Genomic DNA, 20135 nt, shown 5'->3' on the forward strand with positions numbered 1-20135 from the left:
TTTTTAGAGAATACAGTTTGGTCCTTGGGGGTTTTAGGTAATCATAACCAAAGATTTACCCATTCTTTGTGAACAATGTTTGGAATACATTTGTACAAGCTGTCAGCTCATCTTTCACTGCATTATAAAATCTTGCACCTCTATATAAACAGCACAATCATGAAGAAGTAGAGAGAACAGCTGTAATGCCTTCAATCCTCTATTTACTTTTAATATGTACATTTTTCCAAGTAACATACAATAGATGTTACTATGTACAAGTTTACAACCTCTGCAACTGAGATGTTTTCACAATGCTCCAAACAGAGACTGAGATATTTCACCATGCTTAACGTTTTTTTCCAACAACTTTCTCTTCTGTTTACCATTTTTGCGCCATTCTGCATTTACTTTATTGCTCAAGTATGTTTTATTTTCCTCCCAGTCGTTCTAATTTGTTTCCATACTTGTCTCCTCTCAGCTCTGTGTAAACACAGCCTGCAGTTCAGCCAAGAAGCCACTTAACTTTCTGTCATACGACTGAGTGACTCACAGCTCCTCCCTTGTTTCCTTTAAATGGTCTGCTTAGTGCAAACATTTATTGTTTTGTCCGAGGAAATCCATTTTTTTTCTATTTCTAGAATTTCTAGCTGTGATAAAGGGTTTTTAAAATATAACATATGTTTCAAACCTTTGGGATTCAAAGGGTTAACCATATACATGTATGTCATTGACTTTGTGTCTTTTTTTCTCTCTTGTACTTTGTGTTTTGTCCTTTCTTCAAGTATTTGTGGCTCCGGAGCTGCATGTTTCTGATTTGCAGTTACTGGCCTCAATAATCCCAACAGTGTTCAGTGTTTTCTTCTTTGGTATCTGTCTGTTTTCCGTCTGCTATCCTGTTGTCTCTCCACTTTATCCTCCCCCCAACCAGTCGAGGCAGATGTTCATCCTCCGGTAGCTCTTGGTTCTGCTGGAGGTTTCTTCTTAACTAACGGGACTTTTTTTTCCCCTCTCGCTCACGTCAAAGAGCTGCTCAAAGAGTATTGTCGGATTTGTTGGATTCTATTCATGTGAAGTTTCCTGAGATGACTCCTGTTGTAAATTGGTGCTATATAAATGAAATTGAATTAAACTAAATTGAATTACTAAGATGTAAGGCTACCAAATTTGTGCAAAAATGCAATTAAACCTTTGTGAAGCTTCAGCCGTGATACACAATTTAAACCCTTCCTTTACCGTGAGTAGAACGCATGTAAAGGATAATGGAGGATTTTTAAAAAAGGGGGTTTCAAGACACTTCAAGTTTCAAGATACACAGCTGGCACCATGATGCATCTCATTTTAATACTCCTGGTGAAAGAGCAAGCCTTCCTGGGCACTGATGAAAGACCAAACTTTCTCCACAACAGCAGAGAAAGTGACATCCAACTGGCATCTCGGATTCTTTACACATTTTCCCACGGCAACAAGTTGCAGCTTTAGTACTCGTAGAACCTCTTTCAAGTCTATTTTTGGGGAAAAACAACAGTGGGGTAGCAACTTCTGAGCAGCAATGAAAAACTGCTGCACATGTCTTGACCAACAACTTCAGTAACATCCAGCAACTGCTATATTTTGGGTTGTTTTGGAAGCACATAAGCTAAAAGGGCAGACTGTGGAACTATTTCTGTCACCATTCTTGCCACCTTACGCCTGCCCTGAGTTCCTGCAGTGGAAAGCCACCTTTTGAGACTGTAACCCACTTTGAGAAAAACACCGGATGCCCTCAAATTGAAGCTTGGTAATCACTGGATTTTCCAGAAAGACAAATAATCCCAAGCGTACGTCCAAGTCAACCAAAGATCGGTCCAGGAATCAATCCTGAAATATCCTTGACTGTCCATGTAAGAAAATCCCACTGGAAATCTTTTTGTGGCATTTAAAGAAAGACTTGTGAGCAGTGAGCAGGAAGATTGTGCAATTAAGAAATCTCATTATCAAATATAGACTTTGGGGGTTGGATATTTTAAGGGCATTTTTGGAGAAGTTTATATTTATTCGTCTTACTGTGAGTAGGCTCAGTTTTCTTCAACATATTGGTCACATGAAGAGTGGTAATGTAATAGATGTTGCTGCGGCCTATTATTTTATTTTCTGCACCCTTTCTTCTACAATATGAAGTACTGGAGGCAAGTAATCACATTTGAACACACTGAGTTATTAAAGGACTAGATGCTTTAGTAACCTTGTTCTGAAGCCTCAGAAATCCTATCCAGTTTAGCTTCTACCACACCTTTGCTGGGCTGGTTGTCCTGCAGGCTGTAGGAGTCCAGAAACACACCGCTGTCACTTTGGAGCTTTTCCCCTTCTGGAGGGTTTCCCAACTCGGCCGCACGAGCTTTAGAGAGAGCCTTCTTCTGTTTACACGATCTCCAGCTGAGCGGAGCACAGGAAAACAATGTCAGTTAAACTACCCACACAGAGCTATTTCTCATCCCCGGCCACACATACTCAGTATTATTAAATACACTTAAGGACTCACCATTTATACGCCACATATACAAGCAAACCCAGCACAACCGCAGCCAGAACAGACATGTAGGCCAGAATGTTGTTGCTGTCACCCGGGTCCTGAGGGGTAAACTTGGGCGTTTCGGGTGCAGGACTGGACTCGCCGTCCTCCATCGCACCGTCTCCACCTGGCCAGCGAGTAGCATCTCTAGTTCCGTCGGCAGGACGAGAAAGAATGTCCAGCTTCTTATCTGTTCACAAGGACACGTGTCGGGGAAACGAGTATCACTGCATCTGCACATATGCACATCAGAACACATTTGGACACCATAAATTAGGGCCAGATGTAATGATAGCCTCAGCCATCCCGCTCCCCTGGGGTTTTCAAACCTTTCATTGCCCCTGTTTCCAGCCTCGTTCTCCCTCCTGCGGACTGCCTATTTCGGGATCAAACACTTATGAGGTACCACGCTGACCCGAGCGGGGTCAAAGGGTCGCGACGTGTGGACCCACAGCGTGTACAGATGACCCCACTCCTGGAGAGCGAGTGTAGCCGTTTGGGGGCAAACTGGGCTAGCTGTCAGGGTCAGCAGCCTCCCTTGGCCTTCAGAGTTCTTTAGGGCAGTTAACCTAAAGACCTGTCAAGCTCATGTCAAATGAACTACAGCGCTTAAGTGGGTTCTTTCTTCGCTTCTCCCGTTTCCCCGCTCGGAGCGTTCAGAGGTGAGGTGTGGATGCAGGTGTTGGCCACATGTCCTTGTACTCTCGCAGACCTTCCCTCTTCTAGTTCTGCCTCCCTTCAGCTTTTATCTTTTTATCTGCCATTGCTGCCTTCCCCCTGCATCAGATCTTTAAAGCACAAAGCTGGCTCCACTACAAGGCCAAGACCAAAAGCAGAAATGTATAAACTATTTTAGTGAGACAGAAACTAACTCAGACTTCAGTAACATAGAAAATATGTCAGGTACTTCAGTCAATTTATTGTCTTTTAGGATTTTTTGAATAAACAATGTCACCAAACTTTTTCTTTAATCTTCTGAACCCACCAACCCGCCAGATGGGTTTAAAATGCATGTTATCTTCAAAAAAAGAAAAAAAAAGGCAAATCTAACCCATTTACCAGAGCAAGAAACTGTAAAAACAGAAAGATTTTCAACTTTCCGAAAGACAAATCCTATAAACCAAATCCGAGCTTAAAATCATATTAAATCAAAGTCACATTATTTTACATCAAATTTTTTTTAATTGCCAAAAACAAACCTTTCCATGAACCAGACTCTGAAAAGAACTAAATATTTTGTGCAACTCAAACCTACCCTGAAGCCATTACTAATTCAGCTGTGACCAACAGTCATGTGACAAAATTCAGGGACTTTTCGGCTGAACTGCAGGCTGTGTTTCAACACAAAAGTAGTAGTTAAATATTTAAAGTGTGTTGAGTCACCGTTTGTTCTAGTGTTGGTAACACCTGTGGACACTTGGAAATGAGCTGCACATGTTGATTATTTTTTGTAAAACTAATAATGAAAGAAATTCAACTTTTGCTTTTTTAGAATAATTTATAGCATTTGGACTATATCATACTACACAGAAGGCATTCTCTCCACTTCTAGTCATGGTTTTTCTCCTTCTATAAGCTGCCAGAATGCTGAACTGCTGATCCAGATATGCAAACACTTCTTTATTTAAATTGCTTTAAGTTATTGGATCCTAAAGAAACGCTCTCTCATCTTGCCTGTACTACTGTGTATGTACAGCAAAATGACAATAAACTTGATTTCTGTTTCCATAGAGGTGCAGGACTTTATATTGCAGTGAAAAATGACCCCACGGTGTGCAAAAATGTGACATAAGCAAAAAAGAACATCCAGAAACTGCTTGGGGTTCACGGAGTTAGTAAAACAATGAATTTACTGAGCCAACTTCTTCGCTACAACTCACCCATGCACAGTGTGTCGGAGTTGGGCATACAGGGACGGATCTCCACCTCGCTGTCGGAGCACTGAGTGCACTTCTGGCAGGGTTTGGTGCTGACGAGGTCCTCGGAGAAGGTTCCGGCGCCGCAGATCTGACACACCGTGTCTCCCTGGAGGCCACACTCCCGGGCAACCCCCTCACCGTGGGCACATCTGGAGCACGGCGCACACAGGTTGTGGGAGCTCAAAAAGAAATAGCCGTTGTCACATTCACACTGCGTGTTGGAGGTGGCGGAGCAGGAGGCCACCGTGGGCACGCTGAACGGGCATCTGGCACACGGGAGGCAACGCTCGAAGCCTTCAGACGGGGAAAATGTTCCTGGGAGACAAATCGCAAGAAAAAGTGTCACTTTGGGTACAATTCTGAGAACCAGTACAATGTCAAATCTTCCAGCCTCTCGGATATATGACAGAGATAATGATAAGGCAAGTAAAACATACTGTCTTCTATAGTACAGTGGAGTAGTAACATTAGATGATAAGTGCTTACCCCGCGGGCATGGTGCACATTGGGTATCCTCTTTCCCACAGTCCACCACCACTCCAAAGCCAGCAGGACACAAACTGCAACACTGGCCCGATTCAGTGAACTCGCCACTGGCACAGGCATTTCCAAGAGTAACCTGCAGTAAACAGATGACATAGTTAGACAAAATACCACCACTTTTCATTAGAAGAAGGACAAACATTGTCTTGTGTTTTAGGCCGTTTTGGATCGACCCTGTTCATTTTGAAACTACAGTGTTCGTATTTAAAAGGCATGTTGTTGTTTTTTAAAAAGAAAAAATCCCCAAATTGCACAACTTGTCATCACCAAAGAATAATCAGATGTTCCGCTTTCTGAGAGTCCTTGAAGTAGTCATCTGTGTTTCATCAGAAAACAACCAAATCTAAGCTTAAACTCGTGATATTTCATCAAAAATTACTTAATTCTACATTTTTAAAATTGGCATTGGCGCTGACCAAATTCTGTAAAAAACAAAACAAAACGTTCTGTGTTCATTGGCACAACAATGACGCCATAAGTGACTCAGTGGCAATTAACAGTCATACGACAAATATTTCGAGGCTTTTCGGCTGAACTGCAGGTTGTGTCTACGCACACCATGCAGAAGACAAATATGGAATTAGAAAAAAAAAATGCAAATAGTTAAATATCACATTTTTTCCAGTACTAGTTACACAAGCAGGTGCTTTGAAAAATGTTGCACATGCTGATCCCAGTTTTTTTCACTTTTTCTTAAATAATCACAGAAATCTAACTTTTCTTTTTTTATGATTTATGGCGTCATACTGCAAAAAACAAAAACAAAACAACAATTTTTTTGTAGTTCTCTCTACTTTGAAACTTTCTGCTTATTCAAAATAGGTGCAGGACTTTATATGTCAGTGAGAAATGAGGCTACAGTGAGTAAAAATGTGACAGGAGCAAAAAAAAACAAAACTGAGGATTAAAGAAGAAGTTACCAAGAAAAAAACAACACGAGAGGAAGCATTTCTTTGTCTTGCTTTACCCCCACTTATGGGAAGGAAATCGCCCACATCCCCATGCCTGCGCAATTAAAGAAGCAGCGGGGTGAACTGAAAATGGCCTTTTATTATCTTTCTATCGGCCTCAGTTTTCACTCTCAAAGTGCTTTGGGTCCTTATCTGCAAGTGGGTAATGGAGAGCCCAGCTTGAGTTATGACATGAGGAATAGATCAGACATTCCTAACAGCTTGTGCAGCAGGGTTGGTGCCTGACAGGAGTGGCTGGCTTTAATCAGATGGCTTTAGATCAGTGGAGAGAATAAAACAGAAAGGGGGCGAAGGAAAACAATCAGAAGAGGAGGAAGGAAGGAAGGGGAAAAAAGAGAGAGAGAGAGAGAGAGCTTTCCACTCACTCCAAAATCTGCGTGAATGACAATGTGTAAGTGTCTGAGTGAATAAAGCGTACAGGAGGGAAATGGGAGGATATAAAAGAGACTGTTCCAGCCCCAGGCCAGGGTGTCAGTTAACCAAGGCTGCCCAGCATGAGGGTGTCCATGTGGGTGAGAGGGGGGTCTTTGAAGTCACCCAGCCCTGCAGGTGTGTCTACGAAGGTCAGTATTTCACTAACGCCCCCCCACCCTCCTCTCTTTTGCAGGCTGTGCGCGACGGCATCTTAAACATGCACACGTTTAAAGGGGAGATTGGCCCGCTCCGCCTGGGGGCTGACAAGAGCAAACAGATGTCTAACAACTAACCTCCTGCAAAGGGGAAAAGTAACAGCTAAACAGACCAATGATGTCTCTCTTTGTCTCTGAAGTCTGCCAAGGAACACAGGGAACATGTGTGAACCTGCAGAGCCTCCAACAAAAGCCCACCACACACACACACACGCACAAACACACACACACACACAGTGCCATGCCCCCAGTCGCAAAACACTAAAATGTTCCATGCTGATAGTACAGCAGCTTTGAAACTGGGTTCGCCTCGTTCCAAAAACAACAGCCCCGTTTGACTGCACAGAGGAGCCTGATGATATCAGCGGCAGAAGCCAGATCAGAGGTATTAGGGTGCTGGGGGAGCAGTGGTGGTGGTAGAATCCAGCAGGCAGGAATCAGGAGGATATCTGAAGCTGGCAGACTGTGAGCGTAATAATGTGGATCGAGGGCATCCTGGTAACTCCGGTTGGTCGTCTCCGTTTGACAGATGAAGCTTTTCCACTCCGACGTTTTCCGTTTTCTTTTGGATTTCCGTCGTTTTACGGTGCGAGTCTGGGCCGGTGCAGCTCCGCGGGGCTCGGCTGGAGGCCTGACTCGACCGAGAGCTGCCAAGAAGCTTCACCCGTCGGTGCCCAGCGCACAATGAGAGATTTAGTGCATGCCCAACTGGAGACGAGCGGGGAACAGTGATCCACTCAGGAGAGGAATGACTGAGTAGTTATCTACTGTATGTACAGCATAATATAGCTCTAAGTATGGATACCAGCAGAGCTTTATTGGCATAAGAAGATGTTTCAGGATAATGAATAGAAAACATTTGCACTGGATCATTTGAAACTTGTCCAAGAGCAAAATGAGATATAATAAACAAAAGCATGCTTATGCCTCATTACATGGATCATGTATTGAAGTCAAATCAAATCAAATCAAGTTTACTGTCATGTTGCTGTACATACACAGTAGTACAGGCAAGATGAGAGAGCGTTTCTTCAGGATTATTCAACCAGCAGGTTTTGCGGAATGCACATCTGGGATAAGACACTAAACGTTCTCTGTCGCTGTCTCCTGAATAAACTAACTACAGTTCTAATGTGCAGATTAGGAATCAACTGAGACCTCGTCCACACATAGCTGGGTTTTTATAAAACCACACATTCTCCCTCCTACACACCACCTCGTTTTTAGAAAGAAAAAAAAATCATCCACACCTAACCACTTAAGTGTGTTGTTAAGCACATTCATAAGCATGCCAAACCTTTAGGTGGCAGTAGTTCCCTAAATTCTATCCAATCAGAGCAAGCTTCTGTCTCTCATAAAATAATCGTCCTTAACATCGTCCTTCGCCTGTGTTCTTGTACATGGAGCAGTATCTGGGCCTGAACAAGAGACAACGCCAACACAGCTTTGAGGGCATCCACGCTGTTTCCGAATGTAAACACAGGTCGCACACGTGACGTAAGAACATATTTTGTCGTAGGCAGTGACGTTTCAAAACCTTAAGCCCTGGTTGTTGGTGTCCACATACAGACGCATAAACGGAGGATTCGCAAATCTTCACTTCGGTCGGAGGTTTTTGAAAGAATCGTTTTCAGTGCCGTAAATCTGCACTTTCGTGTGGATGACAGGTCAAATCGTAGAAAAATATCTTCGTGTTTTTTTGCTACGTGTGGACAAGGCCTGAATGTCAGATCCCACAATCTGCATTTTTCTGACTATCGGTGAAGCTGCCTTCCAATAAAATAAATAAATTGAAAAAATCTACTCCATCGTGTCTTCTGGAGCGATGTCCCGCCCACAGCACTACCTGGTTGGTTACGAGAGTTACAGCCAATCACCACTGACAGAAAACCGTCCAGAAGTTCTTCTTTAATTTAACACGTTAAAAAGTAATAAACAAAAGGAAATCCAGCAAAGTTTTGTGCCTGAGTTTGTTGTTGCATATTTTGAAGGCAGGATTTTCGTTTTTACTACAAATATTGTCAATATCGGTTCCAAATATCGTATAATCGGTCTCTTCGACCCTGAAAACCTCATATCAGTCAACTCTTTGTGCACTGTCGTGTGTTTCTACATGCATATGTCGAGAAAGTAGCATGAAAGTGAGATCACAGCTTCCTCTGAGTTGGTTTTTAAAACATCAGAGGACACAATCAGACGCGTAGATTGTTAGTTTGACTTTGGTGGTGCACAAATAAACAAGTTTTCGGCGCTTATTTAACTTGATCCTAGTTAATTAAAAGCTTTTGACCCACACAGTGAAACTTTTACCACTGCATTACTCCTGCTGCTACAGTATCATTGTTTGCAGTTTTCAAGTTGCAAATTCAATCATTTGTTTGTTCTTTAAAATGTCAGAAAATTGCAAAAAAAAAAAAAAGCCCAAAATCACGTCTTTCTTTGCACTATAAATTTTGCACTGTTTTGTATTTGAACATATGTTGTTTTGCACTCTTCTTTGTACATGTCTGTGTAGATTCTCGATCATCCAGGTCGTGGTAATCCGAGGAGCTTCAGGAGAAAGCAACTGGACTTCTCTTTTAGGCTCTTTGCATATTTAACATTGGTCTACCTCAGTATGTATGAATAGATGCATGTGATGAGTGCATTTGAATGAGGTATGTAGGATAATCACGGCATTAGGAAGAGACACAGTGAGTTTTATTCCACTGGTAACTTGTTTGTTGCTTCTTACAACATTAAAAGCCTTTGAACCCTTTGTTATTCAGTTTACTGTCACAAAGGAGGCAAGAAACAAGAAAATACTCACATTTAAGAAGCTGGAAAAGGAGAATTTAGCCTTGTTTATCTTGCTCAAGCCCATTTGCGGGGCGTTTTCCCTCAGAGTATTCGGTGTAATCTGCTGCACTGGGGGCGTAAAGTCTGAAACTTGCAGTTGCTTTTTCCATTAAGGTAAGAAGCTGCAATCTGAAGGGATTCCCCAGCGAGAACAGACGGACCACCGAGGAGCAGCGCCGCTTTCAATGGGGCTCTCAGCTCCACGGCTGCCGGAGTCACTCAGTCATCGCAGATCAGACGCACACACACACACACACACACACACACACACACACACACACACACTTATTCATTTAAGCCCTGAGACATTTTCTTCTGTGCGCCCTTCTGAAGTGAAAACGCTGCTTTTGAAGAAGCGTCCGGAGCTCGAGTTTCCATACCTAATCTAATCTGCGTGAAAAATAAACACACAAAAGGATGCTCTCCCCCCGTGAAGACTGTGGCCCGCGAGAATCCACAATCTGACCGACGGAGGAGGCTTTCTGCAGAGACGACAGCCACAAAACTGAGCTGCACATCCCACTGATCTGCACTGATTACTGTCATTGGTGTAGAGGCAGCATGAGGGACAAATTAAAGGCTCTCTTCCAGCAAAAAGGAAAAAAAAAAAAAGCTCACCCCTAACTATTATCCCTAAATCAAACAGGGGCAGAGATGCTGCAACTATTAATCTACAGATTTTTTTTTTTCAACTTTCACCAAAGTGCTGCGAGGAGATAAAGATTTTCTAAATGATCCTGAAGTCTGCCTACTCCATGGAAATTCAAATGACTGTGGTAGCAACCTAAACTGCTCCCCCCCACCTCCTCACACACACACACACACACACACACACACACATATAAACACCACAAACTGGGAGAAAATGATGATAATTGCTTTGCTCCGGATATCCAGACCCCAGTAGTTCTTCTAGCTGGGCCACAGTTTCACCAAGAAAGCAACAAATGTGGCAACAGAAACCATAGAAAATCCATTTTGCCTTACTTCTGCACCAAAATCCTTCATTTCTTAGATGAGAAGCCACATCTTGAACCTCAAACCCTGTTGATATTAGACCCTCATGATCAGAAAGAGATGTTTTAAAGAGGTGAAGCCTTATCTAGATACTTTGATCAAACAAAAGTGCTTTTACTCAGAGGAGCGTGTCTAGACAGGACTACAACCCCTTTGGGCTTTTTCAGGTAGATGAGTGTCAAATTATTGTCTGCAACTCACTATGGAGGCAGGGGCTTTTCTTTTCACCCTGATCCTGGCTTAATAATATAATAATACGCTATCAGACACCACAGAAACTGTAATTTGTGTATAAAATACCTAATTCATCACCGTCTAATGTCGGTTAAACTGTTGCGCTCTTGTGTTTTTCAGCTGTTTTCTCGCCTCTGCACATGATGATGGGCTGAAAAACGGTGTCATGTGAGTGGAAAAAATGGGGGGAGAGAAAAAAAAAAAGTGACCTCCCAGTTTGAGCACATGAAACAAAGAATTAAATTGTGACCATGTGAGGTCTTCCAAACAAGCCTGTGGAAGGTAGGCCACAGTGCGAGGAGGAGAAGAACCAAGGGTGAGGAGCAGCTTGGCTTTAAGAAAAAGGCCGGATGAGATTTAATCAGATGTCTCCTCTCACTCTTTCCATTGTTATTTGCCAGCAACAGAATGACAACAAACATATTCACCAACAGGGGCCGTGTGACACAGCCTTAATGAAGTATGGCTCTGCGGTGTGGGGCAGATTTCCTCTGGGAACAATGGGGTAAAAGTGAACTGGGTGGATGATGTTTACGCGTATTTTCGTGATGACAAAGAAGAAAGAAAGCAGAAAGGATTTTTGCTAGAAATCAGTGCTTACTTTTAACAGCAGCAGCGCGCACACAACAAACGGTCTCATGTCTTCCGAGTCTCCAAAAGTCCTCCTTGACTTCGAGCGGACACACTGGCGCGTCTCCAAAACCTTTGACAGCAACTTTTTTCTTCAGCCTGCAGTCTTCAAAAGTGGCATCAAAAAAAAAAAAGTTTCCTACATTCAACCAACTTCTCAAAAAACGCGCATACAGGAGAGTTCGCTCATAGTCCAGCAAATCAGATGTTTGTTTTACGCACGAGAAAGCGGCGTAAAAATGCGCGTAATCCGCAGATTCTCCCGGTGGAAACGCAGCATCGGACTCTTTCTTTCTTGATGGAAGTATGTGAGATGAAAACAAAAGCTGACTGTGTTTTAGCTCGCAGGATGCCCGCACCGCCACCTCTCCTGCAGCTTTGCAACAGATGAGTCAGGAAAAGCTGCTGCTGAGCTCTCCTGGGCCTTTTCTCCTCCCATCTACTCAGCTTTCAGCCCGGCGCGCTGATTGGCTGCATCCCTGCGACGCGCTGCTCAGAAATGTAATATAATGGAAGGCAAAGAACAGTAATCCAGTCTGTCATCGTGTGTGTCTCCAGTTATCTAATGACTGATGTGAACTCATCTACCTGTCTGTGTTATTTTAAAGCGTTTGGTGCACAAAGGATCATGAAAATATCAGTAAAGTATGGAGGCCCAGAGCGGCCAGTATTGAATAAATAAAGAGGGCATCGTTATATAAATATTAATATAAAGAAAAAGGCTGCAGACTAAATATGAGTGGTGGAGAGCTCATGGTATACAGACTACATGAAGTACTGCACTCCTGTGTAAATATATAAAGCACTTGTATTTTACCACCACTTCCATTTGACCCCGTACGGAGGCCACCGAGTGTCCCAGTGAAAACTTCTCTTTTATGTTACCATGCAATACTTTGGCCTTCACTTCAAATGAGATGCACAAGAAACTGTCTTGGTTAACGGTAGAGGCTAAATTACAAGCCAGTCTTTTGATCTTCATGCATAAAGTTTTGGCAAAATAAGAGCCCAGATTTTTAACCATAAAACTCCTATTCAGTGGGTTTAGACAAGTGACCTCAAGTACTTTGGTCGTCCCCAGGCCCAAAACCAACTTCATGAACAGAACTATTGTTTACAGAGGAGTAAAAGCATGGAATTCACTTTCTCTACAGATCAGAGGCACTAAAAATATCGGCTCTTATAAGAGGAAACTAAAGAGACAACAATCTTCCTCTGTATTGGTGTTGTGTTTACAGTGTTGTGTCAACTTGCATTTACTGTTAGCCAGTTACTGCTTTGTACCGGGTTGCATTCTAAATTAAATGTTTGCTATTCATTATGTATTTTAATGTTTTGTAAATCTAATTTTTATTTTTTACCCTGAGACCCCAGGAAGACTAGTAACCACCATATGAGAGCTAATGAGGATCCTAATAAAGAATAAAGAATGGCTGCATTTGCACTCTTTTGCAAAACCGCTGCAATAACTTTGCGCAATAGTTTCACTTGATTATTCTTTTGTTTCCTCGCAATAACTTTTGCACTCATTTTGTGATGCCGTCTCGCTACTCTGAAAAAGTTTAGGCACAATAATTTTCCATTCCCTTGCTGTAAGTTGCGTGTTGCGTTCTCCCACAATACGTTTTGCGTTCCTTCGCAAAATTTTATATAAGTAAACTTTGCACATTTCCTCACAACCTGTTTGTGTTACTGCACAACAACTTTTGTTTTCTCTCCCGATATTTTTGCATTAACTTTCGTGTTCCCTTGCAAGTTTTGCATTCCTCCACAAAACTTTTGCATTTCTTTGCAATGCTTTCCTGCTAACCCCGGATAAATTGTGTCTGCACAATAATTTTGCTGTAGTTTTGCGTTACCTCACAATAGTTTTGCATTCTCCCACAGTCACTTTACATTCCTTCACAAAATGTTTGCATTCCTTTGCAGTACTTCAGTGTTCGGATTCCGTACAATACTTTTGAGCTGCCTCACGATGGTTTTCCATTTAGTTACTTTTACATTATCTCGAAACAAATTTTGCATTACCTCGCAATATTTTTGCTTTATCTCACATTAACATATATGTTCCTTTGCAATACTTCAGCAGCGCCTCACTTTGCAGGATTCTGCAATGGTGCTCTTGCGTTCCGTTGCAACACTGTTATGTTCTCTCACAACAGTTTTGCATCACCTCACAGTCAGTGTCCATTTCCTCGCAGCAGCTTAAGGCTCTCTTGCAGGTTTTGCATTCCGTCAGAATACTTCTGCATTTCGTCGCAATAGGATTTGTCCTGATTTATAATACTTTTTGTGCTCCCTGACGACAGTGTTTTTGCTCCCTTGTGATTTTTCTGCATTCCCCTGCAGTGAGGTTTCTTCACCACAACTTTTGTGTTGACTCACAACAACTTTTCTCTCACAATACTTTTGCATCCCCTCACACTGCGCTTTAAATGTAAACTGCAGAGGAAAATATTCTTGTGCTGTCTTGCAATAATTTTTTCTTTTCCTTCCAGTACTTTGTGTGTACATGTAAACTGCAGAGCAAAATATTACAGAATTTCTCTGAGTGTCCTGAAATGATTTGTCTGCTTGTTTTATCATTAATTTATCTGAACGTGCAAATTAAGCTAATGTTGCATTTGGTACTGACTTCAGTATCCATAGTTGTGTTAATTAGTTCCATCTCAAATGCAGTTCACACGTGCAATAAGAATGTGGAAAAGGCATATTTGCATCTTTATTTTACTTAAATTCACTAGAAATGATCCTGACAAGAAACTGTGCAGCTTTACAAATTACTCAACTGTAGTGTGGTATATTTTTGCAACTTTTATCACAGTGATTTTAATTGATTATTATTATTATTTTAAATCATCCCAAAAGCTCAGATAAACATGAGCAGCTCTTATAAATGAGACACTCGTGATACAAATTCGGCTTCAGAATAGAAATAGGGGAAAACCAGGACCTCACACGTAACATTTTCAGTCAGAGGGAAGAAAATTTAGAGCTTTTCAGCAGCTCATTGCTTTTTGTTGTTTAAAGTGACTTCAGTAAAGAGTTCAGTTCTTTGGGGGGAAAATAAAAAACATGAACAAAATCTATTGATTAAGTTAAATTAAGTTTTCAATTTTCAACCTCCAGAAAAACTTCTAGAAACAGTTTCATTCTTTCTTTGGAAAGTTTAGTGACTGTATTTATTATAACTCTTTACATGTGTTGGTTCACGTCCATCCAGCCTCAGTTGTCCTGAGGAGAATCCTTCATCAGCGGAGGTTTGCGACTCGACGTTACAACCCCGTTGGGCTGCTTACACAGAGCTGTGATCAGTTGTTATCAGAAACAAAGGAGAGCAGCGAATCAAACAAGATGCTCCTTAAGAAGAAGTTCACGTTTGATCTCAGCGACTCAAAAGATTAGAAAACCAACGCAGGCTAAATTACACACCTTGTAAATTCTAGTGAGGGCATCGCAGGGGGGCCGCAGACTTCAGAGGAAAACAAATGGAGAGATCTCTCAGACACAATGCTGCTCGCACTTCAAAGCCGGCTGAGGGATAAGAGGAGACAGAGAGGATGTTCCTGCTCTGATAAAACCTCCAGCCAGCTCTGACACAGATCTGCTGCTCCCTCACCCATAGCTAAGGACAAAAAAGTCTGCTTCATTTTAATTATGGGATTATGTGCTCCCTTACAAACAAGAATGCATGAATTATCCACGCTGTGAAAGTGCTTGTTGTGCACACACTGTCAAACAAAACAAACTCCTGGAAAAGAAAAAAAACAAAAAAAAAAGCAAAAATCTAGCAGGAAGGTTCTCAGAACAAAATACATTCAAATAAAATGGAATGCAAAATGACATTTAAAGGGGAAAAAAATGTAATTTTATAGAAAATAAAAAATATTTTCTAGAAAAGTCTGACAGTTAAAAAAAAAGACTTAAATAATTTAATCTCACTTGCTTTTTTAGGCAAAAACGGGGTGCTTTCAAATCAAAATCAAATCAAATTTATTCAAAATTTAAAACCACCTGAGTTGACCAAAGTGCTGCACATCTTAACGTCAGACAACAACAACAACAACAACAACAACAAAAAAACCAGTTGAATGAAGCAATCAGTTTGTGTAAGAGGATAAAACTAGTTTAAGACAAAATAAATATAAACTGCTTAAAATTAGCACCATTATGAGCTATTAAAAGCCATCTAAAACATGTATGTCTTGAGATTTTTCTTAAAATTGTTCGTGGAGGAGGAATTTGTTGCTGTGAGAGGAGGGTTGGACTCAATTCTAGTCAAAAAGTGCTTGGTCAGACAAAACGCACTGAAGCAAACATCAAACAAACACAAGTCCATCAGAAATCAGAGCGCTGCATCAGNATGGAATTAGAAAAAAAAAATGCAAATAGTTAAATATCACATTTTTTCCAGTACTAGTTACACAAGCAGGTGCTTTGAAAAATGTTGCACATGCTGATCCCAGTTTTTTTCACTTTTTCTTAAATAATCACAGAAATCTAACTTTTCTTTTTTTATGATTTATGGCGTCATACTGCAAAAAACAAAAACAAAACAACAATTTTTTTGTAGTTCTCTCTACTTTGAAACTTTCTGCTTATTCAAAATAGGTGCAGGACTTTATATGTCAGTGAGAAATGAGGCTACAGTGAGTAAAAATGTGACAGGAGCAAAAAAAAACAAAACTGAGGATTAAAGAAGAAGTTACCAAGAAAAAAACAACACGAGAGGAAGCATTTCTTTGTCTTGCTTTACCCCCACTTATGGGAAGGAAATCGCCCACATCCCCATGCCTGCGCAATTAAAGAAGCAGCGGGGTGAACTGAAAATGGCCTTTTATTATCTTTCTATCGGCCTCAGTTTTCACTCTCAAAGTGCTTTGGGTCCTTATCTGCAAGTGGGTAATGGAGAGCCCAGCTTGAGTTATGACATGAGGAATAGATCAGACATTCCTAACAGCTTGTGCAGCAGGGTTGGTGCCTGACAGGAGTGGCTGGCTTTAATCAGATGGCTTTAGATCAGTGGAGAGAATAAAACAGAAAGGGGGCGAAGGAAAACAATCAGAAGAGGAGGAAGGAAGGAAGGGGAAAAAAGAGAGAGAGAGAGAGAGAGCTTTCCACTCACTCCAAAATCTGCGTGAATGACAATGTGTAAGTGTCTGAGTGAATAAAGCGTACAGGAGGGAAATGGGAGGATATAAAAGAGACTGTTCCAGCCCCAGGCCAGGGTGTCAGTTAACCAAGGCTGCCCAGCATGAGGGTGTCCATGTGGGTGAGAGGGGGGTCTTTGAAGTCACCCAGCCCTGCAGGTGTGTCTACGAAGGTCAGTATTTCACTAACGCCCCCCCACCCTCCTCTCTTTTGCAGGCTGTGCGCGACGGCATCTTAAACATGCACACGTTTAAAGGGGAGATTGGCCCGCTCCGCCTGGGGGCTGACAAGAGCAAACAGATGTCTAACAACTAACCTCCTGCAAAGGGGAAAAGTAACAGCTAAACAGACCAATGATGTCTCTCTTTGTCTCTGAAGTCTGCCAAGGAACACAGGGAACATGTGTGAACCTGCAGAGCCTCCAACAAAAGCCCACCACACACACACACACGCACAAACACACACACACACACAGTGCCATGCCCCCAGTCGCAAAACACTAAAATGTTCCATGCTGATAGTACAGCAGCTTTGAAACTGGGTTCGCCTCGTTCCAAAAACAACAGCCCCGTTTGACTGCACAGAGGAGCCTGATGATATCAGCGGCAGAAGCCAGATCAGAGGTATTAGGGTGCTGGGGGAGCAGTGGTGGTGGTAGAATCCAGCAGGCAGGAATCAGGAGGATATCTGAAGCTGGCAGACTGTGAGCGTAATAATGTGGATCGAGGGCATCCTGGTAACTCCGGTTGGTCGTCTCCGTTTGACAGATGAAGCTTTTCCACTCCGACGTTTTCCGTTTTCTTTTGGATTTCCGTCGTTTTACGGTGTGAGTCTGGGCCGGTGCAGCTCCGCGGGGCTCGGCTGGAGGCCTGACTCGACCGAGAGCTGCCAAGAAGCTTCACCCGTCGGTGCCCAGCGCACAATGAGAGATTTAGTGCATGCCCAACTGGAGACGAGCGGGGAACAGTGATCCACTCAGGAGAGGAATGACTGAGTAGTTATCTACTGTATGTACAGCATAATATAGCTCTAAGTATGGATACCAGCAGAGCTTTATTGGCATAAGAAGATGTTTCAGGATAATGAATAGAAAACATTTGCACTGGATCATTTGAAACTTGTCCAAGAGCAAAATGAGATATAATAAACAAAAGCATGCTTATGCCTCATTACATGGATCATGTATTGAAGTCAAATCAAATCAAATCAAGTTTACTGTCATGTTGCTGTACATACACAGTAGTACAGGCAAGATGAGAGAGCGTTTCTTCAGGATTATTCAACCAGCAGGTTTTGCGGAATGCACATCTGGGATAAGACACTAAACGTTCTCTGTCGCTGTCTCCTGAATAAACTAACTACAGTTCTAATGTGCAGATTAGGAATCAACTGAGGCCTCGTCCACACATAGCTGGGTTTTTATAAAACCAAATATCCTCCCCCCTACACACCACCTCGTTTTTAGAAAGAAAAAAAATCATCCACACCTAACCACTTAAGTGTGTTGTTAAGCACATTCATAAGCATGCCAAACCTTTAGGTGGCAGTAGTTCCCTAAATTCTATCCAATCAGAGTAAGCTTCTGTCTCTCATAAAATAATCGTCCTTAACGCCTGTGTTCTTGTACATGGAGCAGTATCTGGGCCTGGACAAGAGACAACGCCAACACAGCTTTGAGGGCGTCCACGCTGTTTCCGAACGTAAACACAGGTCGCACATGTGACGCAGGCAGTGACGTTTCAAAACCTTAAGCCCCCAGTTGTTGGTGTCCACATACAGACGCATAAACGGAGGATTCGCAAATCTTCACTTTGGTCGGAGGTTTTTAAAAGAATCATTTTCTGTGCCGTAAATCTGCGCTTTCGTGTGGATGACAGGCCAAATGGTAGAAAAATATCGTTGTTTTTTTGCTACGTGTGGACGAGGCCTGAATGTCAGATCCCACAATCTGCATTTTTCTGACTATCGGTGAAGCTGCCTTCCAATAAAATAAATAAATTGAAAAAATCTACTCCATCGTGTCTTCTGGAGCGATGTCCCGCCCACAGCACTACCTGGTTGGTTACGAGAGTTACAGCCAATCACCACTGACAGAAAACCGTCCAGAAGTTCTTCTTTAATTTAACACGTTAAAAAGTAATAAACAAAAGGAAATCCAGCAAAGTTTTGTGCCTGAGTTTGTTGTTGCATATTTTGAAGGCAGGATTTTCGTTTTTACTACAAATATTGTCAATATCGGTTCCAAATATCGTATAATCGGTCTCTTCGACCCTGAAAACCTCATATCAGTCAACTCTTTGTGCACTGTCGTGTGTTTCTACATGCATATGTCGAGAAAGTAGCATGAAAGTGAGATCACAGCTTCCTCTGAGTTGGTTTTTAAAACATCAGAGGACACAATCAGACGCGTAGATTGTTAGTTTGACTTTGGTGGTGCACAAATAAACAAGTTTTCGGCGCTTATTTAACTTGATCCTAGTTAATTAAAAGCTTTTGACCCACACAGTGAAACTTTTACCACTGCATTACTCCTGCTGCTACAGTATCATTGTTTGCAGTTTTCAAGTTGCAAATTCAATCATTTGTTTGTTCTTTAAAATGTCAGAAAATTGCAAAAAAAAAAAAAAGCCCAAAATCACGTCTTTCTTTGCACTATAAATTTTGCACTGTTTTGTATTTGAACATATGTTGTTTTGCACTCTTCTTTGTACATGTCTGTGTAGATTCTCGATCATCCAGGTCGTGGTAATCCGAGGAGCTTCAGGAGAAAGCAACTGGACTTCTCTTTTAGGCTCTTTGCATATTTAACATTGGTCTACCTCAGTATGTATGAATAGATGCATGTGATGAGTGCATTTGAATGAGGTATGTAGGATAATCACGGCATTAGGAAGAGACACAGTGAGTTTTATTCCACTGGTAACTTGTTTGTTGCTTCTTACAACATTAAAAGCCTTTGAACCCTTTGTTATTCAGTTTACTGTCACAAAGGAGGCAAGAAACAAGAAAATACTCACATTTAAGAAGCTGGAAAAGGAGAATTTAGCCTTGTTTATCTTGCTCAAGCCCATTTGCGGGGCGTTTTCCCTCAGAGTATTCGGTGTAATCTGCTGCACTGGGGGCGTAAAGTCTGAAACTTGCAGTTGCTTTTTCCATTAAGGTAAGAAGCTGCAATCTGAAGGGATTCCCCAGCGAGAACAGACGGACCACCGAGGAGCAGCGCCGCTTTCAATGGGGCTCTCAGCTCCACGGCTGCCGGAGTCACTCAGTCATCGCAGATCAGACGCACACACACACACACACACACACACACACACACACACACACACACTTATTCATTTAAGCCCTGAGACATTTTCTTCTGTGCGCCCTTCTGAAGTGAAAACGCTGCTTTTGAAGAAGCGTCCGGAGCTCGAGTTTCCATACCTAATCTAATCTGCGTGAAAAATAAACACACAAAAGGATGCTCTCCCCCCGTGAAGACTGTGGCCCGCGAGAATCCACAATCTGACCGACGGAGGAGGCTTTCTGCAGAGACGACAGCCACAAAACTGAGCTGCACATCCCACTGATCTGCACTGATTACTGTCATTGGTGTAGAGGCAGCATGAGGGACAAATTAAAGGCTCTCTTCCAGCAAAAAGGAAAAAAAAAAAAAGCTCACCCCTAACTA

At 42.1% G+C, this 20135-nt stretch overlaps 1 protein-coding gene across 2 annotated transcripts in view; it reads right to left on the reverse strand.

The window, feature by feature from the left end:
* nradd (neurotrophin receptor associated death domain) overlaps positions 1-11699 on the reverse strand; it is a 15856-nt gene extending 4157 nt beyond the window's left edge. The window contains exons 1-5 of one of the 2 annotated variants that reach the window (XM_008285673.1): positions 11283-11699; positions 4936-5068; positions 4411-4764; positions 2501-2720; positions 2252-2394 (exon numbers count right to left, since the gene is read on the reverse strand). In XM_008285673.1, the coding sequence (XP_008283895.1) occupies positions 2252-2394; positions 2501-2720; positions 4411-4764; positions 4936-5068; positions 11283-11321 (889 nt within the window). In that variant the 5' untranslated portion in view covers positions 11322-11699. Of the gene's footprint in view, positions 1-2203; positions 2395-2500; positions 2721-4410; positions 4765-4935; positions 5069-11282 lie in introns of both variants that reach the window. The other variant, XM_008285672.1, reaches the window with a different exon arrangement.
* Positions 11700-20135: the final 8436 nt, after the last annotated feature.

This window comes from Stegastes partitus, unplaced genomic scaffold (assembly GCF_000690725.1).
Source record: "Stegastes partitus isolate 25-593 unplaced genomic scaffold, Stegastes_partitus-1.0.2 Scaffold413, whole genome shotgun sequence".
Lineage (NCBI taxonomy): Eukaryota > Metazoa > Chordata > Actinopteri > Pomacentridae > Stegastes > Stegastes partitus.